The 27,798-nt window shown below is 41.3% G+C and overlaps 3 protein-coding genes across 7 annotated transcripts; all 3 read left to right on the top strand.

The window, feature by feature from the left end:
- Nucleotides 1-175: 175 nt before the first annotated feature.
- On the top strand, nt 176-9,698 carry LOC117374471 (E3 ubiquitin-protein ligase TRIM39-like). 3 transcript variants are annotated; one of them, XM_055223631.1, is made up of 2 exons: nt 176-431; nt 7,173-8,623. In XM_055223631.1, the coding sequence occupies exons 1-2, from the start codon at nt 176-178 to the stop codon at nt 8,564-8,566; spliced, it is 1,650 nt and encodes a 549-aa protein (XP_055079606.1). In that variant the 3' UTR covers nt 8,567-8,623. The 3 variants fall into 3 exon arrangements, with proteins under 3 accessions (XP_055079606.1, XP_033826490.1, XP_055079605.1); XM_033970599.2 differs by having other exon boundaries at nt 176-460; nt 7,181-8,623; XM_055223630.1 differs by lacking the exon at nt 176-431 and adding an exon at nt 1,995-2,072 and having other exon boundaries at nt 6,903-9,698.
- Nucleotides 2,030-27,798, top strand: LOC117374473 (E3 ubiquitin-protein ligase TRIM39-like). Of its 3 annotated transcripts, none has more exons than XM_055223628.1 (2): nt 2,030-2,072; nt 26,068-27,798. In XM_055223628.1, the coding sequence occupies exon 2, from the start codon at nt 26,070-26,072 to the stop codon at nt 27,741-27,743; it is 1,674 nt and encodes a 557-aa protein (XP_055079603.1). In that variant the 5' UTR covers nt 2,030-2,072; nt 26,068-26,069; the 3' UTR covers nt 27,744-27,798. The 3 variants fall into 3 exon arrangements, with proteins under 3 accessions (XP_055079603.1, XP_055079604.1, XP_033826494.2); XM_055223629.1 differs by lacking the exon at nt 2,030-2,072 and adding an exon at nt 10,114-10,135; XM_033970603.2 differs by lacking the exon at nt 2,030-2,072 and adding an exon at nt 23,179-23,250.
- Nucleotides 10,099-11,852, top strand: LOC117374472 (E3 ubiquitin-protein ligase TRIM39-like). Its single transcript, XM_033970602.2, has 2 exons — nt 10,099-10,135; nt 10,204-11,852. The coding sequence occupies exon 2, from the start codon at nt 10,206-10,208 to the stop codon at nt 11,850-11,852; it is 1,647 nt and encodes a 548-aa protein (XP_033826493.1). The 5' UTR covers nt 10,099-10,135; nt 10,204-10,205.

Here is a 27,798-nt window from a genome sequence, read left to right as displayed (position 1 = left end):
ATATTAGTCACCACCAAACAGTCTACGGTCACAACATTGACTTCATATTCTGCCTCACCACATCCTCCTGAAACCTTACAAAATAAAAGCTCTCAACCTCTTTCCTGTCACAATAAGGGTTTTCACTTTTAAAAGACTTTAGTTTGATAGTAACTATTGTTGTTATGTGTCAGACATGTCCTTCACCAGTGAAAGGAGCTCTGAGGAGACGTTCCTATGCTCCATCTGTCTGGAGGTGTTCTCTGAGCCAGTGACCACTTCATGTGGACACAACTTCTGCCGACGCTGCATCTCTCAGGTCTGGGACACTGATGGACCGTGCACATGTCCTCTGTGTAAAAAGGTGTTCCACAGCAGACCACAGCTCAAGGTCAACACACTCCTGAAGGAGGTGGCCTCAGGGTTTAACCTGGAGAAGAACAGGAGCAGGTCTACAGATGAGATGCCCGACTTTAAAGAGGTGCAGTGTGACATGTGAGTAAATGTAAAAGTATTTTGTGCAGAGTTTGAGATCTAATGAAGCTGTTTTTATTTCTATATTTGTGTTTGTTTACATTAGGAATGTGTTCAAAATAAACCCTCAGCTTTTTCAGCAGGTCTCAGACAATAATAAAAAATTATTGTACTTTTCAGTCCAGTTCAAAAATGTAGTGGAGTAGAAAGTACAGATACTTCTCTGAAATGTAGTGAGAGAAGGTACCTTTGCTCCCCATGTTAAGTCACTCCCCCTACATCAGTTTACGCAAGTTGTTGTATACAGTTTTGTATCATGTTTTTGTATATTTATGGAGAATTGTCGTGTGGGAGCATGGTTAACGTAGGCTTGTAGGCAGAGTCTTGTACAGGCTTTACTGTGTATACTTTTCACTCTATATTTTGAATTGGACTGACCTACGTTTATCTCCTTATAGTTTGGAATCTTAGTTATTTTAAGGACAATAAGAATTCACAGTTTACTGGTAATGTTCATCTGAATCTCTACAGTGATGTAAATAAAAACTTATATGGCAACTCTGTCTCACTGTATGTTATTTTTGATCACGTTTCATACCTACTTTTATGTATGTTTTATGTCTGGTCCTGGTTCAGTCCTGGTTCAGTCCTGGTTTAGTTCTAGTTTGAGCCCAGTTTAGACCTAATGTAGACTTGGTTTGGTGCTGGTCTAGTCTTATTTTGGTCCTGGTGTAGTTCTGTTTTGGTCCTGGTCCTAATATAGACTTGGTTCTGTCCTTGTCTAGAGTTTATTATGTGCACATTTTTAAATAACATGAAAGATCAGACTGATTAAACTCTACAACACTGATCTATAGAAGACCTAAGACTGTCCCCTCTGTTCCGGAGTGAGATCGACTAGTGGCCACTCCAAGTACTGCAGCTCCCAGGAGTTTGGGTCCGGAAAGAATTCTCCCATAGAGCACAGTGTAACAGAGGGTTAGTGCACCTGACCTCTGACCTCTGACCTGACCACAGACCACAATGCATTTGTGTAATTCAATCTGCCCATGTTCTGACAGGACATCCAGCTTTCACAAATGGATGATTTTTTGGAGATTATTCTCTATTTTTCACAACCTGAATTTAAAAAAAATAATAAAAAGTAATCCTCAAAGCACCACCACCACCTGCACATGTGTGTGGACAGAGACACTTCACCTGTACATGTGTGTGGACAGAGACACTTCACCTGTACATGTGTGTGGACAGAGACACTTCACCTGTACATGAGTGTGGACAGGGACACTTCACCTGTACATGAGTGTGGACAGAGACACTTCACCTGTACATGTGTGTGGACAGGGACACTTCACCTGTACATGAGTGTGGACAGAGACACTTCACCTGTACATGTGTGTGGACAGATGGGAAATGGGAGGGCATCTAACAGGGATATACTGCAGGAGGATGGGAGGGCATCTGATACACAGAGATAGAGAGGAATAACAGGGCAGGACACTGCAGGCCCCTCCCTCTGCTATTATAAGAAAATCAGACTAAAACAGTATGTACTCGCTCTGCATTTGCTCAAGGGCACCTCAGCGGCTTCAAACCCTCAAAAGTCTTCTCCAGCACAGGTCAGTGTTGCTACACCTTTTACTACTACTACTACTACTACTACTACTACTACTACTACTACTACTACTACTACTACTACTACTACTACTACTACTACTACTACTACTACTACTACTGCTACTGCTACTAGCACTACTGCTGCTAGTGCCAAACCTGTCCTTAGTTCATGCACACTACTCTACTATTAGTGTTGTTGTTGTTTCCGAGGCGTCTCCCCTGAGTTTTTTGCAGAGTCACACTAAAATGAGTGAATATTTACAGATAAGGCAGTGGACAGGGGGCTGCGGGTGGATGTCACTGATAACATGTTGAACACTACACAAGTAAAATCTATAGTTCACTGGTGTTAAAAATTTAAAATAAAAATGTAAAACGTTTAAACACTGCTCAGTTAGCCACAAGAGCAGATGACCACAACCATAGCAGCCACAGACTTTTATAAGTATGAAAGCCAGAGGTGGGTAGTACTCAGTTACATTTACTTGTTTAACTTTTTATAGACATTGTACCTTTCCAGCAGCACTTTACTCCTGCTTGAGTCATATTGTTATTGAAGTACCAGTTCTTTAGAAGGCCAGTTTGTTCTCCTTGGCCTCTTCCCGTGTTAACTTGATGTTAGGATCCACAGCAATAATATGTACAGTAAAGGGTACCTTCTTAGATTGTGCAGGAACAATAGGAGAGGACCAGTGTCTCCAAGTAGAAGTCTTCAGGAAACCCACACACACTGACCATTACCTGCTGTTTGATTCACACCATCCACTACAGCACAAACTCTGAGGTATCCATACTCTACAACACAGAGCTCAAGTGGTGCCTACAAACACAGAGTCAAAAGTGAAGGAGGAGCAACATGTGGAGAAAGCCCTCTCTGCTTGTGGATATCCAAAATGGGCCTTCAGTTGATCTAAGAGAGCCAAAAAACAGGACAACAAGGAATCTGAACCTAGAAGGAAAGGTGTAACTATTCCTTACAGAGCGGGTGTGGCTGAAAAACTTCAGAGAATTTTCAGACAGTACGACATTCCAGTCTATTTCAAACCCACAAACACTTTAAGACAGAAACTGGTTTACCCAAAAGACAAAACCCTGAGTGATAAACAAAGTAATATAGTCTACTCCATTTAGTGCAATGAAAGTGCAGTGAGCGTTACATTGGAGAAACTAAACAGCTACTTCATAAGAGGATCTACCAAGACCGCTGTGAGAGTTCCTCTGGACCCCAGTCTGCTGTGCATCTCCATCTCAAAGACACTAACCACTCCTTTGAAGATAGTGAAGTTCAGATCTTAGGCAAAGAAAATAAATGGTTTGAGAGGGGAGTTAAAGAAGCTATTTTTGTTAGGAAAGACAATCCTTCCTTCAGCAGGAATGGAGGCCTGATACATATCTCTCACAGATCTACAACTCTATCCTCTGACCCAAAACAAACATGAAATAAAGAGAACAATAGGTGGTCATTACAGGTTGAATAGGGTTGTTAAGGCTGAAACTGGAGACAATAGCTGTTTACAATTTCAGTGTAGTTAGCAGTGTCCAGCAGTAATCTGACCACAACTGGAGAAGCGGCCAAATGTCTTCACTCCTACAATGGTTTGTCCAGTTGACAGATTTAATTTCGTGTTTTGCTTTGAATCAGACCTGGATGACTGAAGGATTACACGAGAGATACTTTGGAGATTAACAGTACGTTCAGTGAGTATTACATGTAACTGTATACTTCCTAGTCCAATGGGAATTAGCTAGTTTCTGACAACTTTTTTAGTAAGCTTAGTCTGCCCACTACTGCTGAGGAATCAACTCAAGAATATGAAAGACCCTTCTCAAAAAAAATATTTTTAAGGCAGTTACATCGATGCAAATTGGGAAATTACCACGACCAGAGAGCTGTCCAAGTGTATTTTTCAAAACATTTTCTAATGACCTAGCCCCTATCCTGCTTTTAGTTTATGTAGAGTCGTCAATTTCTTGCTTGCTCCCAGAAACTATGAGACAGGCTGTTATATCTTTGATTCACAAAAAACATAAAAATAAATTGGAATATGGCTCGTACCGACTATGTAGATAGTAACATTTTTGCCTGACATGTTGGAAACCATTTTACCTTCCGTTATTGCTGATAATCAAACAAGGTTTATTAAGAATCGCTACTCATTCCATGACATCCGTAGACTCCTAAACATTCTTCAGCATCCCACTTCACCTGACACATCAGAAATAGTTTTATCACGATGCTGATAAAGCATTTTTAACCGGTGAATTGGGATCGTTTTTTGTATACAAAATGTGGCTTTGGTTTAAAGTTTATTTCATACACACTTTGTATTCCTCCCCTGTTGTAGCTGTCCACACAAATGATAATCTGTCATCCTTTTTTAACCTAGAACACGGAACAAGGCAAGGCTGCCCCATCTCCCTTGTTATGTTCTTTGGTCAGTGAACGTTTGGTAATTGCAATACGTAGTGATATTTCTATTGAAGGTATCCAGAGGGGGGATTCTGAACAAAAAGTGGCTTTTTATTCAGACGACACCCTTTTATATGTTTCAGAGCCACTGCAAAGTCTGCTCATTTGCTTACTCTACTGAATGAGAAAATCTCAGGTTACAAAGTGAAGATGCAAAAGAGTGTACTGATGCCTATAAATTCAATAGCACCACATTAAGTAAGAAAAATGTGAGTACCTAGGAGTATGGGTTACTAATAATCATAAACACCTGTATAAAACAAATTTTGTTCCATTATTACACTAAATAAAACTTGACTTTGAACATTGGCATCTATTACCATTATACCTGGGGGGCAGAATAAACATTAATAAAATTAATATTTTACCCAAATTTCTATATCTTTTTCAATTGGTTCCTATCTTTTTGACGAAATTGTTGTTGTTTTTTTTTACTTAGATAAACTGGTATCATCATTTATATGGAATGGGGAAAATGCACACATCTGCAAAAAATATTTTATAATACCATAGAGATCATGGAGGACTAATTTCCAATATTATCACTGGGCTGCCAATATTTGTGCAATGTTGCAATGGTCAGAGTCTGTACATAAAGGGTTTCTACATGGTTGCACCTTGAGAATGTGTGTCAGTCTCTCTCTTTGCAGTCTCTGCTTTGTTCAGAGTTTTCTTTATCTCAATCATTAGATACATTTTCCTTAAACTCAGTGGTTAAACATTCATTTAAAATCTTGGTCTTAAAATTATGTCAATATTTGCCTTAACTGTGTAAAACCACATTTACTCCCTCAGTCATTAATGACTCTTTTACACTTTGGGCTACAAATGGTCAAGGACACTGAAGGACCTGTTTATTGAAGGTCTTTTTTTCTCATTTGATGAAGTACATATCCCTGACTCTTATTTCTTCAAGTATCTTCAACTTCACAGCTTTGTGTCTACCTCATTTAACCTCTTTAAAATGAATTAGGAAGAGGAACTGGATACAAAATCCTCTGAAGATGTATGGCAATCTGTTTCAGATAATATTCACGCGTCCTCAATCTGCTTAAGACAAAGAGTTTAATACAATTTAAAGTCATCCATGGACTACATTGGTCCAAAGTAAAGCTAGCTAAGATTAAACCGGAACTTGATGTTAATTGTGATTGTTGTGAAACTGAACTAGGGACACGTATATATATTCTAGTTTTGTTCAAAGCCAAAAAACGTTTGGCAGTCCATTTTTTTATTTCTTTCTGAAGCATTAGGGCCCTATGTTGAACCTGAAGCCATAACCGCAATATTTGGTATATCACTGAAATCTGTGCACCTTCATAAATATAATAAAAATATAATTGCTTTTGCCACACTCCTGGCTCAAAGATTAATACTGCTCAAGTGGAAAGATAAACAACCCCCAACCTTTAGATTGTGGATGACTTTATACATCATCTAACATTAGAGGAAATTTGATTTTCTATAAGAGGCTATACTAGTAAGTTTTTCAGCTCTTGGCAACCTGTTTTGAATAAGATCAGAGATCTTGATCCCTCACTTATCTAACAGGAGTAGCAGTGATATTACTTTGTGGGTAATCATATTTGTATATATTTTTATGGTGCAACAAGGTGAATTTGTTCTTGGGTTTGGGTGTAAAAAATATATTGTAATGTGTCTGAAATTGTATTTCTAACTGAAAGCTTAATAAAATCACTGAACAAATTACATCAGCTTCAAATCGTGAATCAGATGTTATGCCCTGACAGTTTTGAAGTTACTCTTACTTTAGTCTTACTTTATTTCACAATTAGTCACAATTACAAATACTTTTTTTACTCTTACTTGAGTAATTTCCTGGACCAGTACTTCATACTTATACTTGAATAGGTCTAATATTATTTTGAAGTAACATTACTTGAGTACTACTTCTCTTTTATTATTTTGAAGGGACTTTTGAAGTTACTCTTGAGTACAATATTTGGCTACTCTACTCATCTCTGAACTAATTTAAAGCCACTGAACAAACACATGGACAGGATAAAAAGTGACCTTTTCTGAATACTTCTAGTTAGAATAGTTACAACAGTGTGATATTTTGGACACTACCATGTTTTTGAGCTCAAATGACATTCTACTCCTACTACTGTCTAAAAGAAATATTGTTTTTATTGTCGTCATGGTAACATTGAGTACCCAGCATTTTCCTAAAACCCTGGTCAATATTTTATCACTACCAAACAATCTACAGTCACAACCCCCACATATTCTTCTAGTCCAGTCTTCCTCACCACATCCTCCTGAAGCCTTACAAAATAAAAGCTCTTAAAATTTAGTCTTAGACTTTAGTTTGATAGTAACTATTGTTGTTATGTTTCAGACATGTCCTCCATCAGTGAAAGGAGCTCCGAGGAGACGTTCCAATGCTCCATCTGTCTGGAGGTGTTCTCTGAGCCAGTGTCCACTCCATGTGGACACAACTTCTGCCGACGCTGCATCTCTCAGACCTGGGACACTGATGGGCTGACATGTCCTCTGTGTAACAGGAGCTACAGCACAAGACCTGAGCTCAGTGTGAATACTCTGCTCCTGGAGATGGTTTCTCAGTTTAAACTAGAGGCTGAAAAGTTGAAGTCACAAGTGTCCAAACCTGGAGAGGTGCAGTGTGACATGTGCTCTGAGCCCAAGCTGAAGGCCCTCAAGTCCTGCCTGGTGTGTCTGTCCTCCTTCTGTGAGAGCCACCTCCAGCCTCATCTCGCAGTCTCTGGGCTGAAAAGACACCAGCTGATGGAGCCAGTGGAAAACCTGGAAGACAGGATGTGTCCCACACACCAGCGCCCCCTGGAGCTCTTCTGTGCCACTGACCGAAGCTGCGTCTGTACTGTGTGTGTCCTAGAGCACAAGAACCATGAGTTCTTGTCTCTGGAGGAGGCGTGTGAGCGCAGGAGGTCCTCTCTGCTGCAGACTCAGGCTCAGAGTCAGCACATGGTGGAGCAGAGGAGGCAGAAGATCCAGGAGATCCAGATCCTCCTGGAGCTGAGTGAGACAGAGACCCTCAGAGAGAGGGCTGTGGGGCTGCAGGCCTTCACTGCTCTTATGCAGTCTGTTCAGAGTCGTATGGACCTCTTCTTAGTGGAGCTCCAGGAGAAGCAGAGCCGGAGCCACAGACGAGCCCAGGATCTGGTGCAGCGGCTGAAGCAGGAGATCTGTGATCTGGAGCAGAGCAGCACTGAGGCCGAACGTCTCTCACGCTCTCATGACCCCCTCCACTTTCTACACCACTGCCCTGCACCCACGCCCCCTGCTGGGCTTAAGGAGTGGAGCAGTGTGAGCTTTGAGCCTGAGACGTGTGAGGGCAGTGTGACCCGGGCTCTGTCTGAGCTGGAGAACAGTCTCTCTCAGGAGTTTAACAAACAGTTTAAAGAACTGGCCTCAGAGTTTAACAAAACTGAGCTGAGGAGAGTGCAGCAGTGTGCAGTGGAGGTCACTTTGGGTCCAGACACAGCTCATCCTGAACTCGTTCTGTCTGAAGATCTCAAACAGGTTCATCACACTGATGTGAGGAAACAGCTCCCAGACTCTCCTCTGAGGTTTGATCAATGTCCTTCTCTTTTAGGAAAACAAAGTTTCTCTTCAGGCAGGTTTTACTTTGAGGTTCAGGTCAAAGGGAAAACAAACTGGGATTTAGGAGTGGCCCAAGAGTCCATCAACAGGAAGGGAAACATCACTGCATGTCCTGAACATGGGCTGTGGTGCATTGTCTTAAGAAACAAAGATGAATACAAAGCTTGCTCTTCTCCTCCTGTCCCTCTGTCCCCTCAGAGAGCTCCTGAGAAGGTGGGGGTGTTTGTGGACTATGGAAAGGGTCTGGTCTCCTTTTATGATGCACATTCTGGAGATCTCCTCTACTCCTTCACAGACTGTTGCTTCAGGGAGAAGCTGTTTCCATTTTTCAGTCCCAGTTTAAATGAAGGAGGATCAAACTCTGCTCCTCTGGTCCTCACTGCAGTGGAGACTTTGAGCAGTGACAAAGTACAAAAGTAAAAGTACTGTACTTAAAGAGGGGGATTACACTTTTATGGGGTATATACTGTTAACCAGTGGTGGAAGAAGTACTCATTTTTGTTACTTAAGCAAAAGTATTTAAGTATCTGTTTAAAAATGTACTTAGAGTAAAAAGTAAAAGTATTTTGTACAGAGTTTGAGATATAATAAAGCTTCAAATGTAGTCATTTTAATAAAGATTTGTGCTGAATTACTGAATTAACTGTTTTTATTTATATATTTTTGTTTGTTCAAATTATGAATGTGTTAAAAATAAAGCCTCAGCCTTTTCAGCAGGTCTTAGACAATAATACTTTTTTTTTTTTTTTCAATCCAGTTCACAAATGTAGTGGAGTAGAAAGTGCAGATACTTTTCTCAAATGTTGTGAGAGAAGGTATCTTTGCTCCCCACACTAAGTCACTCCCCCTTCACAGATCTATCACAACGCAATCACTGTGCATCCCACTAATGAAGCAACTGCACATCAGATCAGGATTGTGATGTTGTTGTGTACAATTTTGTATCATGTTTTTAATAACAGATCGCATGACCAAAACTGTGGCTTCACCAAAATGGGACTCCAAAGAAAAGCTCATTTTAGTGACACAATTGCAAATAATCTGGTAACAAACTTTTATACGCACACCTGCACCTGTTTGTAATGTTTTATTTAGACTTGTTGGATTGCTTTGCTCGTGTTTATGCTGGTATTGTATTTTAAACAAGGCGCCCATAAAAAAAGAGCTCAAGTGCTCTCTCGTGTGGTTCCCCTAACTGTAAGCAGGGTTTGAATAAGGCCTCTGAGAGATCACTAGATTACTCAAACATGCACGGACAACATCTACAACCTCTTCAGTCCTGTTTCTGATGAAGGAACAACATTATAACATGGGAGAAAGTTTAAAAAGTTGATTTTGCATAATGACCCCTCTTTAAGTATAATTCTGAGGTATCTGTACTTTATTTATGTACATTTTACTGTGTATAGTTTTTACTCTATATTTTACACTGGACTGAAAAGTACCACGTTTGTTTATTGACCTGAGTTGTTTTAAGGACAATAAAAATTCACAGTGTACTAGTAATGTTCATCTGAATCTCTACAGTGATGTAAATAAACACTTATATGGCAACTCTGTCTCACTGTGTCCCTGTGTGCCAGATGCCCTCTCATCTTTTTTGTCCCTTGTGTGTTCAGATGCCCTCCTGTCCTCCTGCAAAATGTTCGTATTAACCCGCTCTACATGATTCTGGTGTTTTTATTTCGTTATTGTGCCTGTAACTCAAGATATGAACATTAATAAGAAACAAATCAGGCACATTATTTTCCCCTGAAGTGAGGTCACTAGCGTTAGCAACAGGTTTGATTGACAGCGTTCAGTTCAGGTCAACTACAGCAATATACATCAGGAGGATGGGAGGGCATCTGACACACAAGATTATAGTAGGATGTCAGCCCCTCCCTCTGCTGTTTCAAGGAAATCAGATAGAACCAGGAAACACTTGCTTTGCATTTGCTCAAGTTCACCTCAACAGCTTCTAACCCTCAACAGTCTGCTCCAGCACAGGTCAGTGTTGCCCGCCCCTTTACTACTACATATACTTTAGTTTGATAGTAACTATTGTTATGTTTCAGACATGTCCTCCACCAGTGAAAGGAGCTCTGAGGAGACGTTCCTATGCGCCATCTGTCTGGAGGTGTTCTCTGAGCCAGTGACCACTCCATGTGGACACAACTTCTGCCGACGCTGCATCTCTCAGGCCTCAGACACTGATGGGCTGACATGTCCTCTGTGTAAAGAGGTGTTCCACAGCAGACCGCAGCTCAGTGTCAGTATGCTCCTGAAGGAGGTGGCCTCAGGGTTTAACCTGGAGAGGAACAAAAGAAAATCTATGGATCAGATGCCCGTCTTGAAAGAGGTGCAGTGTGACGTGTGCTCTGAGCCCAGGCTGAAGGCCATCAAGTCCTGCCTGGTGTGTCAGACCTCCTTCTGTGAGAGCCACATCCAGCGTCATCTCACAGTCTCTGGGCTGAAAAGACACCACTTGATGGAGCCAGTGGAAAACCTGGAAGACAGGACGTGTCCCACACACCAGCGCCCCCTGGAGCTCTTCTGTGCCACTGATGAGAAGAGCATTTGTGTGATATGCTCCATTTTAGAGCATAAGAACCATGAGTTCTTGTCTCTGGAGGAGGCGTGTGAGCACAGGAGGTCCTCTCTGCTGCAGACTCAGGCTCAGAACCAGCACATGGTGGAGCAGAGGAGGCAGAAGATCCAGGAGATCCAGATCCTCCTGGAGCTGAGTGAGACAGAGGCCCTCAGAGAGAGGGCTGCAGGGCTGCAGGCCTTCACTGCTCTCATGCAGTCTGTTCAGAGGCGTATGGACCTCTTCTTAGTCGAGCTCCAGGAGAAGCAGAGCCGGAGCCACAGACGAGCCCAGGATCTGGTGCAGCGGCTGAAGCAGGTAATCTGCGATCTGGAGCAGAGCAGCACTGAGGCTGAATGTCTCTCGCGCTCTCATGACCCCCTCCACATGGGACGTGAGTGCACTGCACTCACACCCCCTGCTGGGCTTAAGGAGTGGAGCAGCGTGAGCTTTGAGCCTGAGACGTGTCAAGGCTGTGCATCCCGGGCTCTGTCTGAGCTGGAGAACAGTCTCTCTCAGGAGTTTAAACAGTTTAAAAAAGCCGAGCTGAGGAGAGTGCAGCAGTGTGCAGTGGAGGTGACTCTGGATCCAGACACGGCTCAACCTACACTCGTTCTGTCTGAAGATCTCAAACAGGTTCATTGTGGAAATGTGAGGAAACAGCTCCCAGACTCTCCTCAGAGGTTTGATCAATATGTTTGTGTTTTAGGAAAACAGAGTTTCTTTTCAGGCGGGTTTTACTTTGAGGTTCAGGTCAAAGGGAAAACAAACTGGGATTTAGGAGTGGCCCAAGAGTCCATCAACAGGAAGGGAAACATCACTGCATGTCCTGAACATGGACTGTGGTGCATTGTCTTAAGAAACAAAGATGAATACAAAGCTTGCTCTTCTCCTCCTGTCCCTCTGTCCCCTCAGAGAGCTCCTGAGAAGGTGGGGGTGTTTGTGGACTATGGAAAGGGTCTGGTCTCCTTTTATGATGCACATTCTGCAGATCTCCTCTACTCCTTCACAGACTGCTGCTTCAGGGAGAAGCTGTTTCCATTTTTCTGTCCCTGTAATAACGCTGAGGGGTCAAACTCTGCTCCTCTGGTCCTCACTGCAGTGGAGACTTTGATTAGTGACAAAGTACAAAAGTAAAAGTACTGTACTTAAAGAGGGGTCTTACCCTTTTACGGGGTATTAACTGTTAACCTTTGATGGAAGAAATACTTACTTTTGTTACTTAAGTAAAAGAATTAAAGTACCTGTTTAAAAACATACTTAAAAAAGAGTAAAAAGTGAAAGTATTTTGGACAGAGTTTGACATCTTATATGTAAAATATCTTGATTTTGATATAGATTTGTGCTGAATTAACTCAAAACTGTTTTTATTTGTATATTGTTGTTGTTCAAATTATGAACGTGTTAAAAATAAACCCTCAATCTTTTCAGCAGGTCTTAGACAATAATACAAAATAGCAAGTACAGATACTGCTCTCAAATGTAGTGATCACTCCGCCTTCAGAGCACTGTCACAACATAATCAGCTGCATTCCACTAATGAAACAATTGCACATCAGATCAGGTTCGTGAAGTTGTTGTGTACAATTTCAGTATCATGTTTTTGTATATTTATGGAGAAATGTCATATGTCATGGGTGACGTGGCTTGTGGGTGGAGTCTTGTTCAAACTCCTATTGCTAATTGTAAGCAGGGTTTGAATGGGGCCTGGGAGAGATTGCAAGATTACTTAAACATGCATGGACGACATCTACAACCTCTTCAGGAATGTTTTGATGAAGGAACAATGTTATAACATGGGCGATAGCAAAGAAAAGTTGATTTTGTACAATAACCCCTCTTTAAGTATAATTTGAGGTAGCCGTATTTCATTTATGCATATTTGACTGTGTATACTTTTTACTCTATATTTTGAATTGGACTGAAAAATACCAAGTTTGTCTCCTTAAGGTTTATGGAGTTATTTTAAGGACAATAAGAATTCACAGTGTACTAGTAACGTTCATCTGAATCTCTACAGTGATGTAAATAAATAAACTCTATCTCACTGTATCCCTGTGTGTCAGATGCCCTTCCATCCTCCCTGTGTGTCAGATGTCTAATTGAAAATGCCAGAACTGATGGTTAAATGAGTTTTCATGTTTCCATGCCATCTCATAGAACCAATGTAAAATCTATCTATCTATCTATCTATCTATCTATCTATCTATCTATCTATCTATCTATCTATCTATCTATCTATCTATCTATCTATCTATCTATCTATCTATCTATCTATCTATCTATCTATCTATCTATCTATCTATCTATCTATCTATCTATCTATCTATTTATCTATCTATCTATCTATTACATTAGTATAACTGTTATTCACACTTTACCCTTCATTTTATAAGTACAAATGTCAAGTTGCTCAGATACACACGATGTCAGAGGTTGAATTGTTGATAAAGGTTTTGAAAAAGAACATAGATTTTGTTTTGCTAATGTTCAGGCAAATACAGGATTGATCAAGCCCTTCAGCCACGTCTTTCATTTACAAATGCAAATGTCCCTTTTCCCACAATAGCCTTGGAGAGTTTTTCAGCTGCCAGGTGACTAGTTTTAGCATGAGTGTATAAAACTGTGTCATCAGCGTAAAGTTGAAATTCTACGCCCTTGCAGTGCTGTATAAAGTCATTGGTATAAGAGACTGAATAGCAAAGGGGCCTAATACAGACCCCTGGGGCACTCCTGTTTTGCATTACAAGTAGCACGAGTTTGACTTTAACACACTGCATCATGCTGGACAAATATGAAGAGTCAGAGAGAGTTTTTACAGAGAAACCAAATTTAGAACGTTTTGAAAATTGAAGTATTATGGTGAACTAAATCAGAAGCTTTAGGCAAATCTAAAAAGTCAGCCCCAACCACTCCTCCTCTATCAAGTCTTGATTTTATTTGCTCAATCAGGTGCAGAATGGAGCTTTCAGTAGAATTTTTTATTTTTTTTTCTTGAAACCAAACTGTAGAGGGCACAGTCCATTGGTGTTTGAACTTATGTGTGTGGTAATTTTATCATAAATAATTATCATAAGTGATTTTTGAATTTACAGGTAAAATGCTGATGGGCCTATAATTATTTGTGTCATTGTACTGTAATCTCCAGCTTTGTGAATTGGAATAATGACATTTCCCATTTCCAAATTGCAGGAGAGATATCGTGGGTGACTGAGAGGGTAATTAAATGAGACCAAAGTGTCAGAGTGTTTTTTGATTAATGAAGCATCAAGCTTGGAGACATCTTTTCATTTAGAGTTTTTTTTTTGTACTTGACTTTCACAAACAAGCTGCAAGTCATATCCTTGATTTGATTCTTTAAAGTCCTTTCTAACCAAGTCCAAATGTGAGAAACGTTTTCAATCTCTTGGACGGACCCAATGAAATAAGAGTTAAATACCTTTTACTTCTGAGCCTTCTGACTTCTGACTAACTTTACTATTAAGTATCATAAACTGAATGTTAAGTATGTGAGAGCTGACTTGACCTTCACAATAACTTTTCTGAGATTGGCCGACGATGCAAATGTGGATGAGTTTACAACGACTCTACGAGGGATGGCACACATGATATCGAGTTTGTTGTTTACCAGGTTCACTTAACACTTGTTGGTGCACTAAAGGTTAGCAACATTTGGCTTAACATGCAGAAACTTGATTAGTACAGAATAAAACCAGCACATCAGTACATATAAACATCATGTCTTTGACCTGATATGAAGCGTGCTCTGCAAATACCAACATTGTTTTGTCTTTGCACTCTCTGTCCATTGTGATGCATACCTTACATATTGTATTAAATCTGGGGAAATAACTTCAAGCTTCAACCTATGTGTGTCTCTGTGTGTCTCTGTGTTTTTGTGTGAGTGTCTGTGTGTGTCTGTGTGTTTATGTCTGTGTGGAGTCAAACTGTGGAACCGCCTGAGGAGCAACAGAAGCAAAGCACAAATATTCACAAATGTAAGAATAACCATGAAAACCTCATATTTTCTCAATGTAGAAGCGAGCTGCTTTAAGGGTCTTTACGCTTTAGTTATTTCATTATTATTATCACCAGTGCTGTAACTGCTGTGTGTTGGACATGTAATTGGAGTCTTTGTGAATATTAATATTATGAGATTTGTGTGACTTTATAAAGCATGTACAGGAAGAACACTAGTATTTTACCTGCAGAACAAGTATTACTTCATCCCACTCTATTTTTGTTGACACATTCAAAGTGTATTCATGTATATTTTCTATCTTCACACTCACTTCACACAGGTACGTACCCTTAATTTAAAAAAACATATTAAAAAGGTTTGTAATGTCTTGAAATTCAACATCGCTAACTTCCAACACATTAGAAGCTCATTATCATTAGAAGCCGCAAAATCTTATCTCAATGCTATGATTATATCTCACATTTTGTATTGTATTTCCTCATGGTCTCAAACCAAAATAACAGTACTAAATCCACTTAGATCATTGCATAATCAGGCGTTGAAAATCCTCGATAAAAAGCCCAGACGTTATCATCATTGCTACATATTGGACAAATTTAAAATATTAAGCTTTGACAACTTGATCAGGTACTCTGATATTCGCCTGGTACATAAAATCTTGCATGCCCCACCTTGCATGCCTCGCTGCCCCACCCCCACTAAAGACCTATGTACAGCCTCGCTCTCAACTAACAAGTAGAGTGTTAAGGTCCATGTCTAGAGGTGACTGCAATGTTCCTACAAGAAAGTCAGTTCTCTCTCAATCTGCCTTCTCTTTTAAAGCCATCAAGGAATGGAACGGGCTTCCAGAAAATCTTAAGAACATAGCAGATTATCACAGCTTTCCATGGGCTGTTAAAAACTGGCTTCTTGACCATCAGTCCTGCCCACACTAACTATACCAGACGGGTATTCGGCCATCAGATGTTACCCTTGTGGGTACCATCTGATGGCCACTAGATTACCAGATCATGAGTGTCATATTACTGTCTTGTTTACATTTATAATACCAATAAGGTACAGAGCTATCAGATGCTACCCTCGTGGGTATCATCTGACAGCGACTACACTGTATTTATTCTGATATTTGTCTTGCACTTTAATAACTTGTAGTTTGCACTATGTATTGAAAATTTTGCACACTTGTACATTGTCTTTTGTATTGAACTTTTTATATGTGAATTGTTTTCTAATGTTTGTGACACCAAGGACTACAGATGGAAATTTGCATTTTGCTAAATCTGGTGCAGCCATCTTTTTAATGTATCTGCACATTGTCCTTCAAATTTAAATAAATAAAATAAAAAATAAATAAATAAGTACAGACAAGTTTAACAATATCTTAAAAAAGTTAGCCACAGCAAAACAGTGATAGCCACTGTTCCCTCCAAGCTGCGCGCGTGTGCAATAACACGGTCTCCATGCACAGAAAATCTGTGCTGCGCACAAAAAAATCGAACCGGAATTGAAAATAAAATAAACACACAATTCATTCTGCGCTATTTTTCAATGTGAGTCAGTGAGTGTCACCGGTGACTCGCTACTCCAGCCAATTATGTGATTCACATATGTATTTGCGCAGCTTATCAACATCATTGACAGGCATCCTCATGCGCCAAACTGTATGACGCAGGAATTGGGGGCAGAATGTTTAACTGGATTAAGAGCTTCCTGAGTGGACGGAGTATACAGGTCCGAGTTGGGGGATGTTTTTCTGGAATTTATAGTGTGGCTAATGGGACCCCACAGGGTAGTGTAATCAGTCCTATCTTATTTAATATAATGATAAATGACATGTTTAGTGCTTTGGGAGGCGGGTTTGGGAGGTCCCTGTTTGCCGATGACGGTGCCCTTTGGAAGAGGGGAAGGAACACAAAGTTCTTCTTTAGTCAGATGCAGTCAGCACTTGATAAAGTCCAGGGATGGGCAGATAGATGGGGGTTTAGACTGTCAATTGCTAAGTCCAAATTTGTCATTTTTGGAAGGAAAAAGAATATTGGGTGCCATAATTTGAAATTGTATGGGGAGCCTGTTGAGAGAGTGCGAGTGTTTAAATTTCTTGGTGTATGGATGGATGAAAAATTGACATATGGGGAACATATTCAGAGAATGGTGGATAAATGCTGCAAGGTGATAAACATAATGAGGTGCCTTACCGGCACAACCTGGGGTGCAGGAAGGGATGCTGATTATGGGATGTTTGATTATGGATGTGTAGTATATGGGTCTGTAGCCCAGTCGACATTGGCAAAGTTGGATGTAGTGCAGGCAAGAGCACTTCGATTGTGCACCGGGGCCATGAGAACGACATCAATTTCTGCACTGTTGGCAGAGGCAGGTGAAATACCTTTGACCCTGCGACGCAAAAAATTGGCTCTCAATCATTTAGTGAAATTAAAAGGGGCTGAAAAATCACTGCTATCCACCCGAGTGCTGGAAGAAAGCTGGGAGTTTAGCCAGAGTGCAAGCAGAATTAATAGATATAGCTTTATACAACGTGTAGAGGGAGGTTTTAGGGAACTAGGAGTTAAAAGCAGTGAAATTGTGGCTCCGGTGCAGTGGCCTGTGATTCCACCGTGGCTGTGGCATGAACCTATAATTGACCTATCAATAAAGAAGCTAGCCAAAAGTGGATGTAAGGGAAATCTGGCGCCCTATGTGAGAGATTATCTTGGGAACCAGTGGGAGGGGGTCACCCAAATATACACAGATGGGTCTAGAGACCCCGAACATAGTAAAGTGGGGTTTGGCTTCTGGGTTCCCCAGTTCTGTATCCAGCAAAGTCATCGGCTCCCAGATGATATGTCTATTTTTTCTGCTGAACTGATCGCAATCCTGTGGGCACTGTGGTGGCTGGAGGAAGCAGGAGTTAAGAGGTCAGTAGTATGCACTGATTCACTGTCAGCGTTGATGGCCTTGGAAGGGGGCGAAGGAAGTAAGGGACGTCCGGATGTGGTGAATGAAATTTTAATAATGGTGTATAAACTTGAACTAGCTGGATATGATGTGGGGTTTTTATGGGTCCCGGCTCATGCTGGTCTTGAGGGAAACGATGTTGCAGACAGTCTTGCTAAGGCTAGTCTAAAGAAGCCAGAAATACACCTCCAGTGTCGATCTATTATACAGGCCAGTATTAAAAAGCAGTGGCAACAAAAGTGGGATGATGAAACAAAGGGGAGACAGATGCACAGCATAGTTTCAACAGTTAATGACCCTTCTAGGCCTGCTCTCTCACGCCAGGATGACACTAAACTAACACGCCTCCAATTAGGCCACTATGGTTTGGCTAGTGGGCTATTCCTCATTGGGAAACATGACAATGGCTGTTGTGAGTGGTGTGGAGTCTCTGAGACCCTGGTGCATGTTATGCTGCACTGTCCAGTATATGGTGCTCAGAGAAGTGACATGTTTAGGGGGTTATCTAAGATAGGACTCAACAACTTTTCCCTGAGGACAATACTAGGACATGGAGCTTACCCCAAGGAGAGGGCTCGGTTGGTGACCCGATTTTATAATTCAAACAGGGGTGTATTATAGACTTTAGGGAAGAGCAGCTGTAACGTTCTTTTCCTTAGGCGAGCACTCGCCACGCAGTAAAATCCACATGAAATCTCCTGACCAGTGGAGGGCAGCAATGCACTAACTGTGCCCAGTCTGCCGGAAATAACCACAACAACAACAACATCCTCATGCGCCGCTACCAGAGTTTTAGCCGATGTGGCCGATGTGGGCCGTGTCCCAATTTGCAAAACTGGCCTTAGAATCACCATTGGAAGTGTGCGTCGAAGGGCAGTTACGTAATTTCCGGCGTGACAAGGGCTGTCCCATTTCAACGCACCTTACTGAATACGCCTGACAAACCTGCCCTTACCTTTTCACCGTTTCCATGGAGATCGGACGTAACCGAAGCGTGCATCCGTGCACACTTCACGCACTTCTATATCCCATCATGCACCGCGACTACGCAAAAAAGAGAAGAAAATGGAGTCCGCTGCGCAATACACATTCAAATGTTTGTACTGGTTTACCTCATCTACAACAGAGCAACATGAAACTGTTAAATCTGAATAAAGATCTGTACAGGCCGTGTGTTTGATGATTAAAAATGAGGGGAGTTACATGGAATAAAGGAATGTGCAGTTATTGCTAGACAATAAGAGACATTATCATGAGAAATTATTACTGCAATAAGAATAATGTAAGAATGTTCGTTTCTATTGTAAGCGTCAAAGACCAAGAGTAACATAAAGTCATAAGAGTTTAATGATCCACACAGCTAATGTGAACAATGAAGCAACGGACTCTCAGGAAAAGACAGAACAGAGTCCTGAGACGTGCACAAAATCTCCATGTGTTCCGGTACATTCCATAGGTCTGCGCCCATTTGGTGGCACGTGTCATTTACTTTCGTGTTAGTAAATCAAGATATTAGTTTGATGTACCGCTGCACTGCTAGAAAATCCCTCACAATAATAAGATGGAAAGAACTGGCACGGCATAGAAAGGAAACAGCACCCTCTACTGTTATTAAAGTGGTGTAGCCACTGGCCAAAATACCGAATTGTTAAACTGCAATATCCCACTTTATGTGCAACTAATCAGTGTTCTCTGGTTTATAGACTATGAATGTGAAAATGATATTGTTACCTCTGTCTCTGTCCGTACGTTTTCACAAGATATATTTTGTTAACCCTTTAAAGTTATGAAGTAGTTACAATTGAAAAAAAAAAAAAAAAAAATCACCTTTAACATTATATTTGCCTATTGATATTCAATCTAAAACGACTAGAAACGGCTGTGACGATGACATCTTGACTTTTCTTCTATTAAATAATAAATAATTAAAAATAACGTACGTAATGTACGTATCCTACGCTCAAAGACAGTGGTGGAAGTGCGGTCTGTGGTGTAGTCCTGTCCCACTTCAGCAAGATGGAGGCTACACTGAGGAGGGCAGATTCTCGACTGGAACCTTCAAACTACACTTTGAAGAGTACTTCAATGGGACCCTTCAAAAGGTGCCTTTGGCGAATTGAGACACGGCTGTGGAGTGAAGACTCGCTAATGATGCTAAGTGTTTAACCCCTTAACGTTCTGACGGCCCGCCCTTTTAATCATGAAGAAACTTATAAAACAAAGGAAGTACGCGTCCGAGGACACTGTGGATGTTTGTACAAGTTAAACTAGAGGCATCTTGGACCCGGAGCGGTTTGTGGAATCGAGTGAAGATCTCATGGTGGACTCAGGAGCAGAGGACCTTATGATTTGATGGACTGGATGCTGTTCCTGATCGGTAAGCGTGGTTTATTCTGCTATTGACTTAATTGTGGGTCAAATGTGTATCATGTGTAATCATTAGCATTAGCTAATGCCAATCTGCGGCCCCCGACCATCACCAATCATCACGCACACACCACTTGGGTGAAGTGTCTTGCCTAAGGACACAATGACAGAAGTTGGTCCGAGCGGAAACTCGATCCTCCAACCTCTGTCACAGAATGTCACACTGTCACATGTACAGTGTATTTTTAGTTTCCAGTGTGTTTGTTTACATTTTGAAGTGTGTGTGTGTTTGTTCACTGTTTGCAGTGTGTGGTTTGTTAATATATATTTATTTTGACCCATAGCACTTGTTTTGAATATATTTTATATACAAATACACATTATATATTGTGTTTTGATATGTTATGTAAATGTACCGTAATAGAGCAGCTGGGTGTGCAGATACAGATTCCTCTCAGTGTGTATTGGTCATTATTTTTGTAACGCCCAAAATCACAACAACAGTTGTCTCGAAGGGCGTTCATGTTTTGGTTGATGGGGTACCATCAACCAAAAGTACCCGGAGGAAACCCATCTAGACACGGGGAGAAACATTCAAAACTCCACACAGAAAGGCCTGGGTGACCCGGGGATCGAACCAAACCTTCTTGCTGTGAGGCATGAGTGTTGCCACTCAGCCACCGTGCTGCCTACACAGAAAAACAAACAGGAAAATTAAATTTCAACATTGGAGTTTACATTTGGCTTGGTTTGGTTGGGAGCTCATGTTTTGCCATAGTTAAAATTAAATATTTATACTTCCAATAGCATTAACATACTACACAGGTCATGAGCAAGATTTTTGTCATTTTCATTGTATAAGTGGCTAAAGCACTTAGTTAAAAGTCTTATAACAGAAATGTAAATTTGATTCTTTTAATAAACCATTTAACTTGGATGGATGTGATGCAGCATGACCACAGTGTGCACGTCTGATGTCGCTCACAGTGGTCCATGGGACCGCTCAGGGAGTTTGTGTGTTTGCTCAGACTCGTGAAAAATTTGAGGGAACAATGGTGATAGCATTTATTGAATCAAATTAAATTACAAAACAGAGCTTTTTATTATTTTAGCAGTGTACCATGTAGAAAACGGACTAGGCCTAAAAAGCTAAAATATGTGGACACCCCTCCTCGTCAGCACACAACCGACTGCCCCGGAACCTTAAGGTGCTCCAGCTCCCCAGGGACTCTTTTGGGATGAGGTTGTAATAACAAGACTGTGGCTGGGACATTGTGTGCTCATCAGTACAATGTGTCTGACAGGGAAAGCATTGGGCCGGGTCCGTGTGAGGCGTGTCAGGAGGGGCAGAAGACAGTGAAACATGTGTTGTTATGATGTAGGGGCTGTAACGTGGAACGGGCAGTGTTGAAGAAAAGGCTGAGGGATTCGGGGATGAAGGAATGCACTTTGAGAAATGTCTTGGGTTGTGGTACTAGAGGTCAAGTGGGGGAAATTGTACAATTTTTAAAGCGGACAGGTGCTTTTCACAGGATAAAGATAGATTTTCTACCTTTTATTTTATTTCATTTTTATTATCATTTTAAGTGCACTGTTTTATTTTTGAGCTTACTGTTTGACCCATTCTCTGAAGTAGGTGGAGGTAATGCTCCTTTAAGACTGTTGCCAACTGCAGGGAAACAACAAAAAGAAGAAGAGACTCTTTTGGCCGGAACACCTAAGATAGAAGACACAAGAGGCAGATAAATCTCCAAGACCCAATTTCAATCAATACACATTTTAAAACTTTGTCTTTTTCACCTGTTTGTTTCCAGCTTCCAGTTTGTTTCCAGGAAAAGGGTTTATCGGTCATTTCCAGACGAGCAACTATGAACAGTACCCGCTGCTCACAGCTTCTGAGGAACGCTGCAAATTGTACTGTTGTATGGCTGGACACTTAAAGCTACGGTGTGTTTAAAAATGTTTAGAGGCACTCGAGTGGACCTGCAGCTCAGTGGCATGCAGGGAGATGGAGCTCCACAATGAAAAAGGGAGTTTATAATATTAATAACGTGGCGCATTGAAGTCACCTCAATTAAAACTGCACTAAAGTTCGTTCAATCTCAGCGGGGACACATTTTCAGTTATTTGCTGTTGTATAGACTATTGTCAAAAAATGCAAATGATCTGTTTACTTTATTTTCAGATAATAGTTAGTTTTGTTATTGTCTGTTTGGTGTCTTATATGAAACAGCAACATTGCGCAGTTTATTAGACAGACTTGCTCACATAGCGTAATTTTGGTGGCATTTTCTTTGGCATCTTTAAATCGCATTTTTATTTTATTTTTTTGTCAGTATCTGTGAACTTAGTTTCCTACTCTTAATTGTGAATGCAATGCTGCTTATTGGTTTTAAATGGTCCTGAAATTAAATGTTGCTTGACTAGCCTGTTTTGAGGTGATGTTGTAGTGTGTAAGTGGGACCCAAGGGTGAAATGCACGGCCTGCTACTGAATTCATAACAGGTGATGAATTTAAACCCATCACTGTTCCCTCTATGAAAAAGTAGGTTGGCCATCACCGTCTGACATTTAATCATCATCATCATCATCATCATCATCATGGTAAATTTCAACGGTTAATTCAAATGTTATACACTGCTAGCTTCTGTTGTTACCTCCATCCTACTTTAAGCTTGGTAATGTGTTCAGACTTATATTTTTCTGACACAAACATATATTTTGTGTTGTGTAACATATCCAAATGTACATTTAATAAGGTCAGGGTAATTGTGCATTAATATCTATGTAACAAGGTACAAGTTTATGTACAACAGTTTTATTTCCATGTACTTACACATACACTGACTGTACAGTTTGTTAATGACATTTGTGTGTGTTTTGTTACAGTTTTACAATATTACAAAGAGACAAGTGTGGAGACACTTCAGTAAAGTAAACACTTTTCTACATGGTCGTGTGGACTCTCTTTTTTGTTCTCTGTCTGACTCTAGCCCCAGTAGTGACATCATAGTGAGGAAACAATAATACTATGAATCAACAGCTCAATCATACACTTACACTTTAGTAACAGTGAGTGATCAAAGAAATAGCACCTGTGCATGTGTGTGTGGACAGAGAGCATGGCAGGCCCCTCCCTCTGCTCTTATAAGAAACCAGGAAACACTCGCTCTGCATTTGCTCAAGGGCTTCTCAGAGGCTTCAAACTAACAACTGTCTGCTCCAGCACAGGTCAGTGTTGCTACACCCTTTACTACTACTACTACTACTACTACTGCTGCTACTACTGCTACTACTACTACTACTACTACTCCTACTATTACTACTACTGCTGCTGCTGCTAGTACCAAACCTCTCCCCGGCTCATGCACACTACTCTACTATTAATGTTGTTGTTTAATATGACTAAAGCTAAAACATGTACTGCTGTACATTCTGTTGTTTATGTAATAACTTATTTGGTTTAATTCAACATTAGTTTTTCTCAAACAGACGAGGAAGTGCAAACCACTGTTTTACTTTCACTTTTCAAGGAGTCTCCCTTTTTCAGATTTTATTCATAAGATAATCTGTTTATATATAAGATTAACATTAATGCATTATTATTGAGTTACTGTTAATTACAATGTAAATGGTCACATTTAGCACAGTAGTTATTTAAGCAAGTAACATCTGCAAACTACACAGTAATGACTCATTATGTAAAACAAAAGCTGCTAACCCTGTAGTTTAGACCTCTACAAAATGTTCTGGTGAGTCTCTGTGTGCCAGATGCCTTCCATGTGTCTCCATGGGGTCTTATTCTGTGTAAAAGCCACTAACCCTGTAGTTTAGATCTCTGGAAATAAATTAGATTGTTGGATTACTTTAGCAGCTCATATCTTATCTTGTCTCAAGCATTTCTGCTCCTGGGCGTGTTTAAAATGTGAACTCTGAACAAAATCCTTCTATTAAAACATAAAAGCAAATCTAATCTCACTGTCACAAAGATTATGATTTGATATTCCCCCAAATGTTTCAGCTGTACACATCCTCTGCTGTGTCCTGAATCAGAACAGTGCCATCTAAAATATCACCCAGTCAGATACCACTTCATTTATCCATCAGTATCACTGTTTGTCCCCGAGAGGCAGTTTAAACTGAGCAGGAACATCAGTGCAGCTCAACAGGTAACGCTAAGGTCATCAGACCCAAGGTCAGGGCTGTCTGAGATGTCCTCAGGACAAAAGTGTCCCTTTTCTGTGTCCTTTGTGTCCTGCAATATCACAGCAGCCTCCAGGGGAAGCCAGGTGAGCTCTGGAGACACAACAGTAAGCCTCTCTCTGCTCTGTTGTTTCGGTCAATGGTGAGACAGGACAGGACACTCCCTCAGAGTGTTACCTCTGGAACATCTTCTGCCATATTTGGTCTAAAAACTCTGTAGCATTTCAGTGCTAGCTGGTTAGCATAGCTAGCTTCATGCAGGGTTGTCATGGATACAGGAAAAACAAGCTGCTCAAATCACACATTCCAATAGTCCTTAACCTCTGACCTTTGAACTGCACAAGCTGCACTTAGTTGATCAAAATCCCCAAATAATTAAGTAAAAAATGTAAGATAAAAATTTTAAACATTTAAAAACTGCTCTGTATGCCAGTCATCCAGCTACAAGAGCACTCAGTTACATTTCCTTGAGCAACTTTTTATAGAAATTGTACTTTTAAGAGTACTTTTCCAGCAGCACTTTTACTCCTACTCCTCATATTTTTATTGAAGTACCAGTACTCTTACTTGAGTGAAAGTTGTGGCTAATCTTCCCACTGTGAGGCAAGGCAAGTTTATTTGTATAGCACAATTCAAAGTGCTTTACAGAATAAAAAAGGACATTGAAATCACACAAATCAAAACATAAATAATCACAAAAAAATCACCATAAAATTTACATTAAAACAGAAGTGCAGAATAAAACATTTTCAGTCATATGCACAGCTAAACAGACCTGTTTTGAGCCTGAATTTAAACATTGTCAAAGTAGAGGCCTGTCTCACATCTTCAGGAAGACTGTCCCAGGTTTTAGCTGCATAAAACTTAAACTCTGATTCCCCATCTTTAGTCCTGACACTGGGCATGGTCCCTGAAGTCCTCAGAGTGTGAGATTCACCTGCTGCCAGTGAGACATACACTCATCTGAAGGATTATTAGGAACACCATACTAATACGGTGTTTGACCCCCTTTCGCCTTCAGAACTGCCTTAATTCTACGTGGCATTGATTCAACAAGGTGCTGATTCATTCTTTAGAAATGTTGGCCCATATTGATAGGAGCATCTTGCAGTTGATGGAGATTTGTGGGATGCACATCCGGGGCACGAAGCTCCCGTTCCACCACATCCCAAAGATGCTCTATGGGGTTGAGATCTGGTGACTGTGGGGGCCATTGTAATACAGTGAACTCATTGTCATGTTCAAGAAACCAATTTGAAATGAAGCTTTTAGCGCAACAACTGCTTTCCTATCAGGATTTTCAATATATACCTACGGACAAGCTTATTAGTGTGTCATGAGGGACAGGTGAAAGTTACGTTGGAGAAGATGATGTCGTTGATAAATTATTTACTGTTTTTGTGCTGTCCGGTAGCAGATGTGTAATGGACGGGTACCTGTCCCCGGTGAAGTGCCACAGAGACTTCTGCTCCTGAACCTCTGCACACACGTCTGCAAATCGGGGCTGTATCTTTGCGCAGGACTATAAGCTGTAGTCTGTGAGGCGTATAATATAATATAATTTTGTTTAAATACTTCAAGACCACAGTAATCTTCCAATTTAAACTACAATTTAAAACATAACTAACACAAATAAAATACACTTCAATTAAATACTTTTCACAAGCAATGTGGAGCTGCAGTATAAGGCTGAAAGAGCCGCAGGTTGCCGTCTATGGTCACAACACGAACATGTTCTTCTAGTCCAGCCTTACGAAATAAAAGCTCTTAACCTCTTTCCTGTCACAGTAAGGGTTTTCACTTTTAAAAGACTTTAATTTGATAGTAACTATTGTTATGTTTCAGACATGTCCTCCACCAGTGAAAGGAGCTCTGAGGAGACGTTCCTATGCTCCATCTGTCTGGAGGTGTTCTCTGAGCCAGTGACCACTCCATGTGGACACAACTTCTGCCGACACTGCATCTCTCAGGTCTGGGACACTGATGGACCGTGCACATGTCCTCTATGTAAAGAGGTGTTCCACAGCAGACCACAGCTCAAGGTCAACACGCTCCTGAAGGAGGTGGCCTCAGGGTTTAACCTGGAGAAGAACAGGAGCAGGTCTATGGATGAGATTCCCGACTTTAAAGAGGTGCAGTGTGATGTGTGCTCTGAGCCCAAGCTGAAGGCCCTCAAGTCCTGCCTGGTGTGTCTTTGCTCCTTCTGTGAGAGCCACCTCCAGCCTCATCTCACAGTGTCTAGGCTGAAAAGACACCAGCTGATGGAGCCAGTGGAAAACCTGGAAGACAGGATGTGTCCCACACACCAGCGCCCCCTGGAGCTCTTCTGTGCCACTGATGAGAAGAGCATTTGTGTGATATGCTCCATTGTAGAGCACAAGAACCATGAGTTCTTCTCTCTGGAGGAGGCGTGTGAGCACAAGAGGTCCTCTCTGCTGCAGACTCAGGCTCAGAGCCAGCACATGGTGGAGCAGAGGAGGCAGAAGATCCAGGAGATTCAGAGCCTCCTGGAGCTGAGTGAGACAGAGGCCCTCAGAGAGAGGGCTGTGGGGCTGCAGGCCTTCACTGCTCTTATGCAGTCTGTTCAGAGTCGTATGGACCTCTTTTTAGTGGAGCTCCAGGAGAAGCAGAGCCGGAGCCACAGACGAGCCCAGGATCTGGTGCAGCGGCTGAAGCAGGAGATCTGTGATCTGGAGCAGAGCAGCGCTGAGGCCAAACGTCTCTCACGCTCTCATGACCCCCTCGACTTTCTACAGCGCTGCCCTGCACCCACGCCCCCTGCTGGGCTTAAGGAGTGGAGCAGTGTGAGCTTTGAGCCTGAGACGTGTGAGGGCAGTGCGACCCGGGCTCTATCTGAGCTGGAGAACAGTCTCTCTCAGGAGTTTAACAAACAGTTTAAAGAACTGGCCTCAGAGATTAACAAAGCTGAGCTGAGGAGAGTGCAGCAGTGTGCAGTGGAGGTGGATCTGGATCCAGACACTGCTCATCCTCGACTCGTTCTGTCTGAAGATCTTAAACAGGTTCATGACACTGATGTGAGAAAACAGCTCCCAGACTCTCCTCTGAGGTTTAATAAATGTGTTTCTGTTTTAGGAAAACAAAGTTTCTCTTCTGGCAGGTTTTACTTTGAGGTTCAGGTCAAAGGGAAAACAAACTGGGATTTAGGAGTGGCCCAAGAGTCCATTAATAGGAAGGGAGATGTCATTCTAAGACCCAAACATGGACTATGGTGCATCGTCTTAAGAAACAAAGATGAGTACAGTGCTTGTACTGGCCCTTGGATCTGTCTGTCCCCTCAGAGAGCTCCTCAGAAGGTGGGGGTGTTTGTGGACTATGGAAAGGGTCTGGTCTCTTTTTATGATGCACATTCTGCAGATCTCCTCTACTCCTTCACAAACTGCTGCTTCAAGGAGAAGCTTTTTCCATTTTTCTGTCCCTATTTAAATGAAGGAGGATCAAACTCTGCTCCTCTGGTCCTCACTGCAGTGGAGACTTTGAGCAGTGACAAAGTACAAAAGTAAAAGTACTGTACTTAAAGAGGGGGATTACAGTTCTATGGGGTATTAACTGTTAACC

This window comes from Periophthalmus magnuspinnatus, chromosome 8, assembly GCF_009829125.3.
Source record: "Periophthalmus magnuspinnatus isolate fPerMag1 chromosome 8, fPerMag1.2.pri, whole genome shotgun sequence".
Classification (NCBI taxonomy): Eukaryota; Metazoa; Chordata; class Actinopteri; order Gobiiformes; family Gobiidae; genus Periophthalmus; species Periophthalmus magnuspinnatus.
The sequence above is the reverse complement of the archived record's forward strand: the minus strand, read 5'-3'. Positions and strand labels throughout refer to the sequence as shown.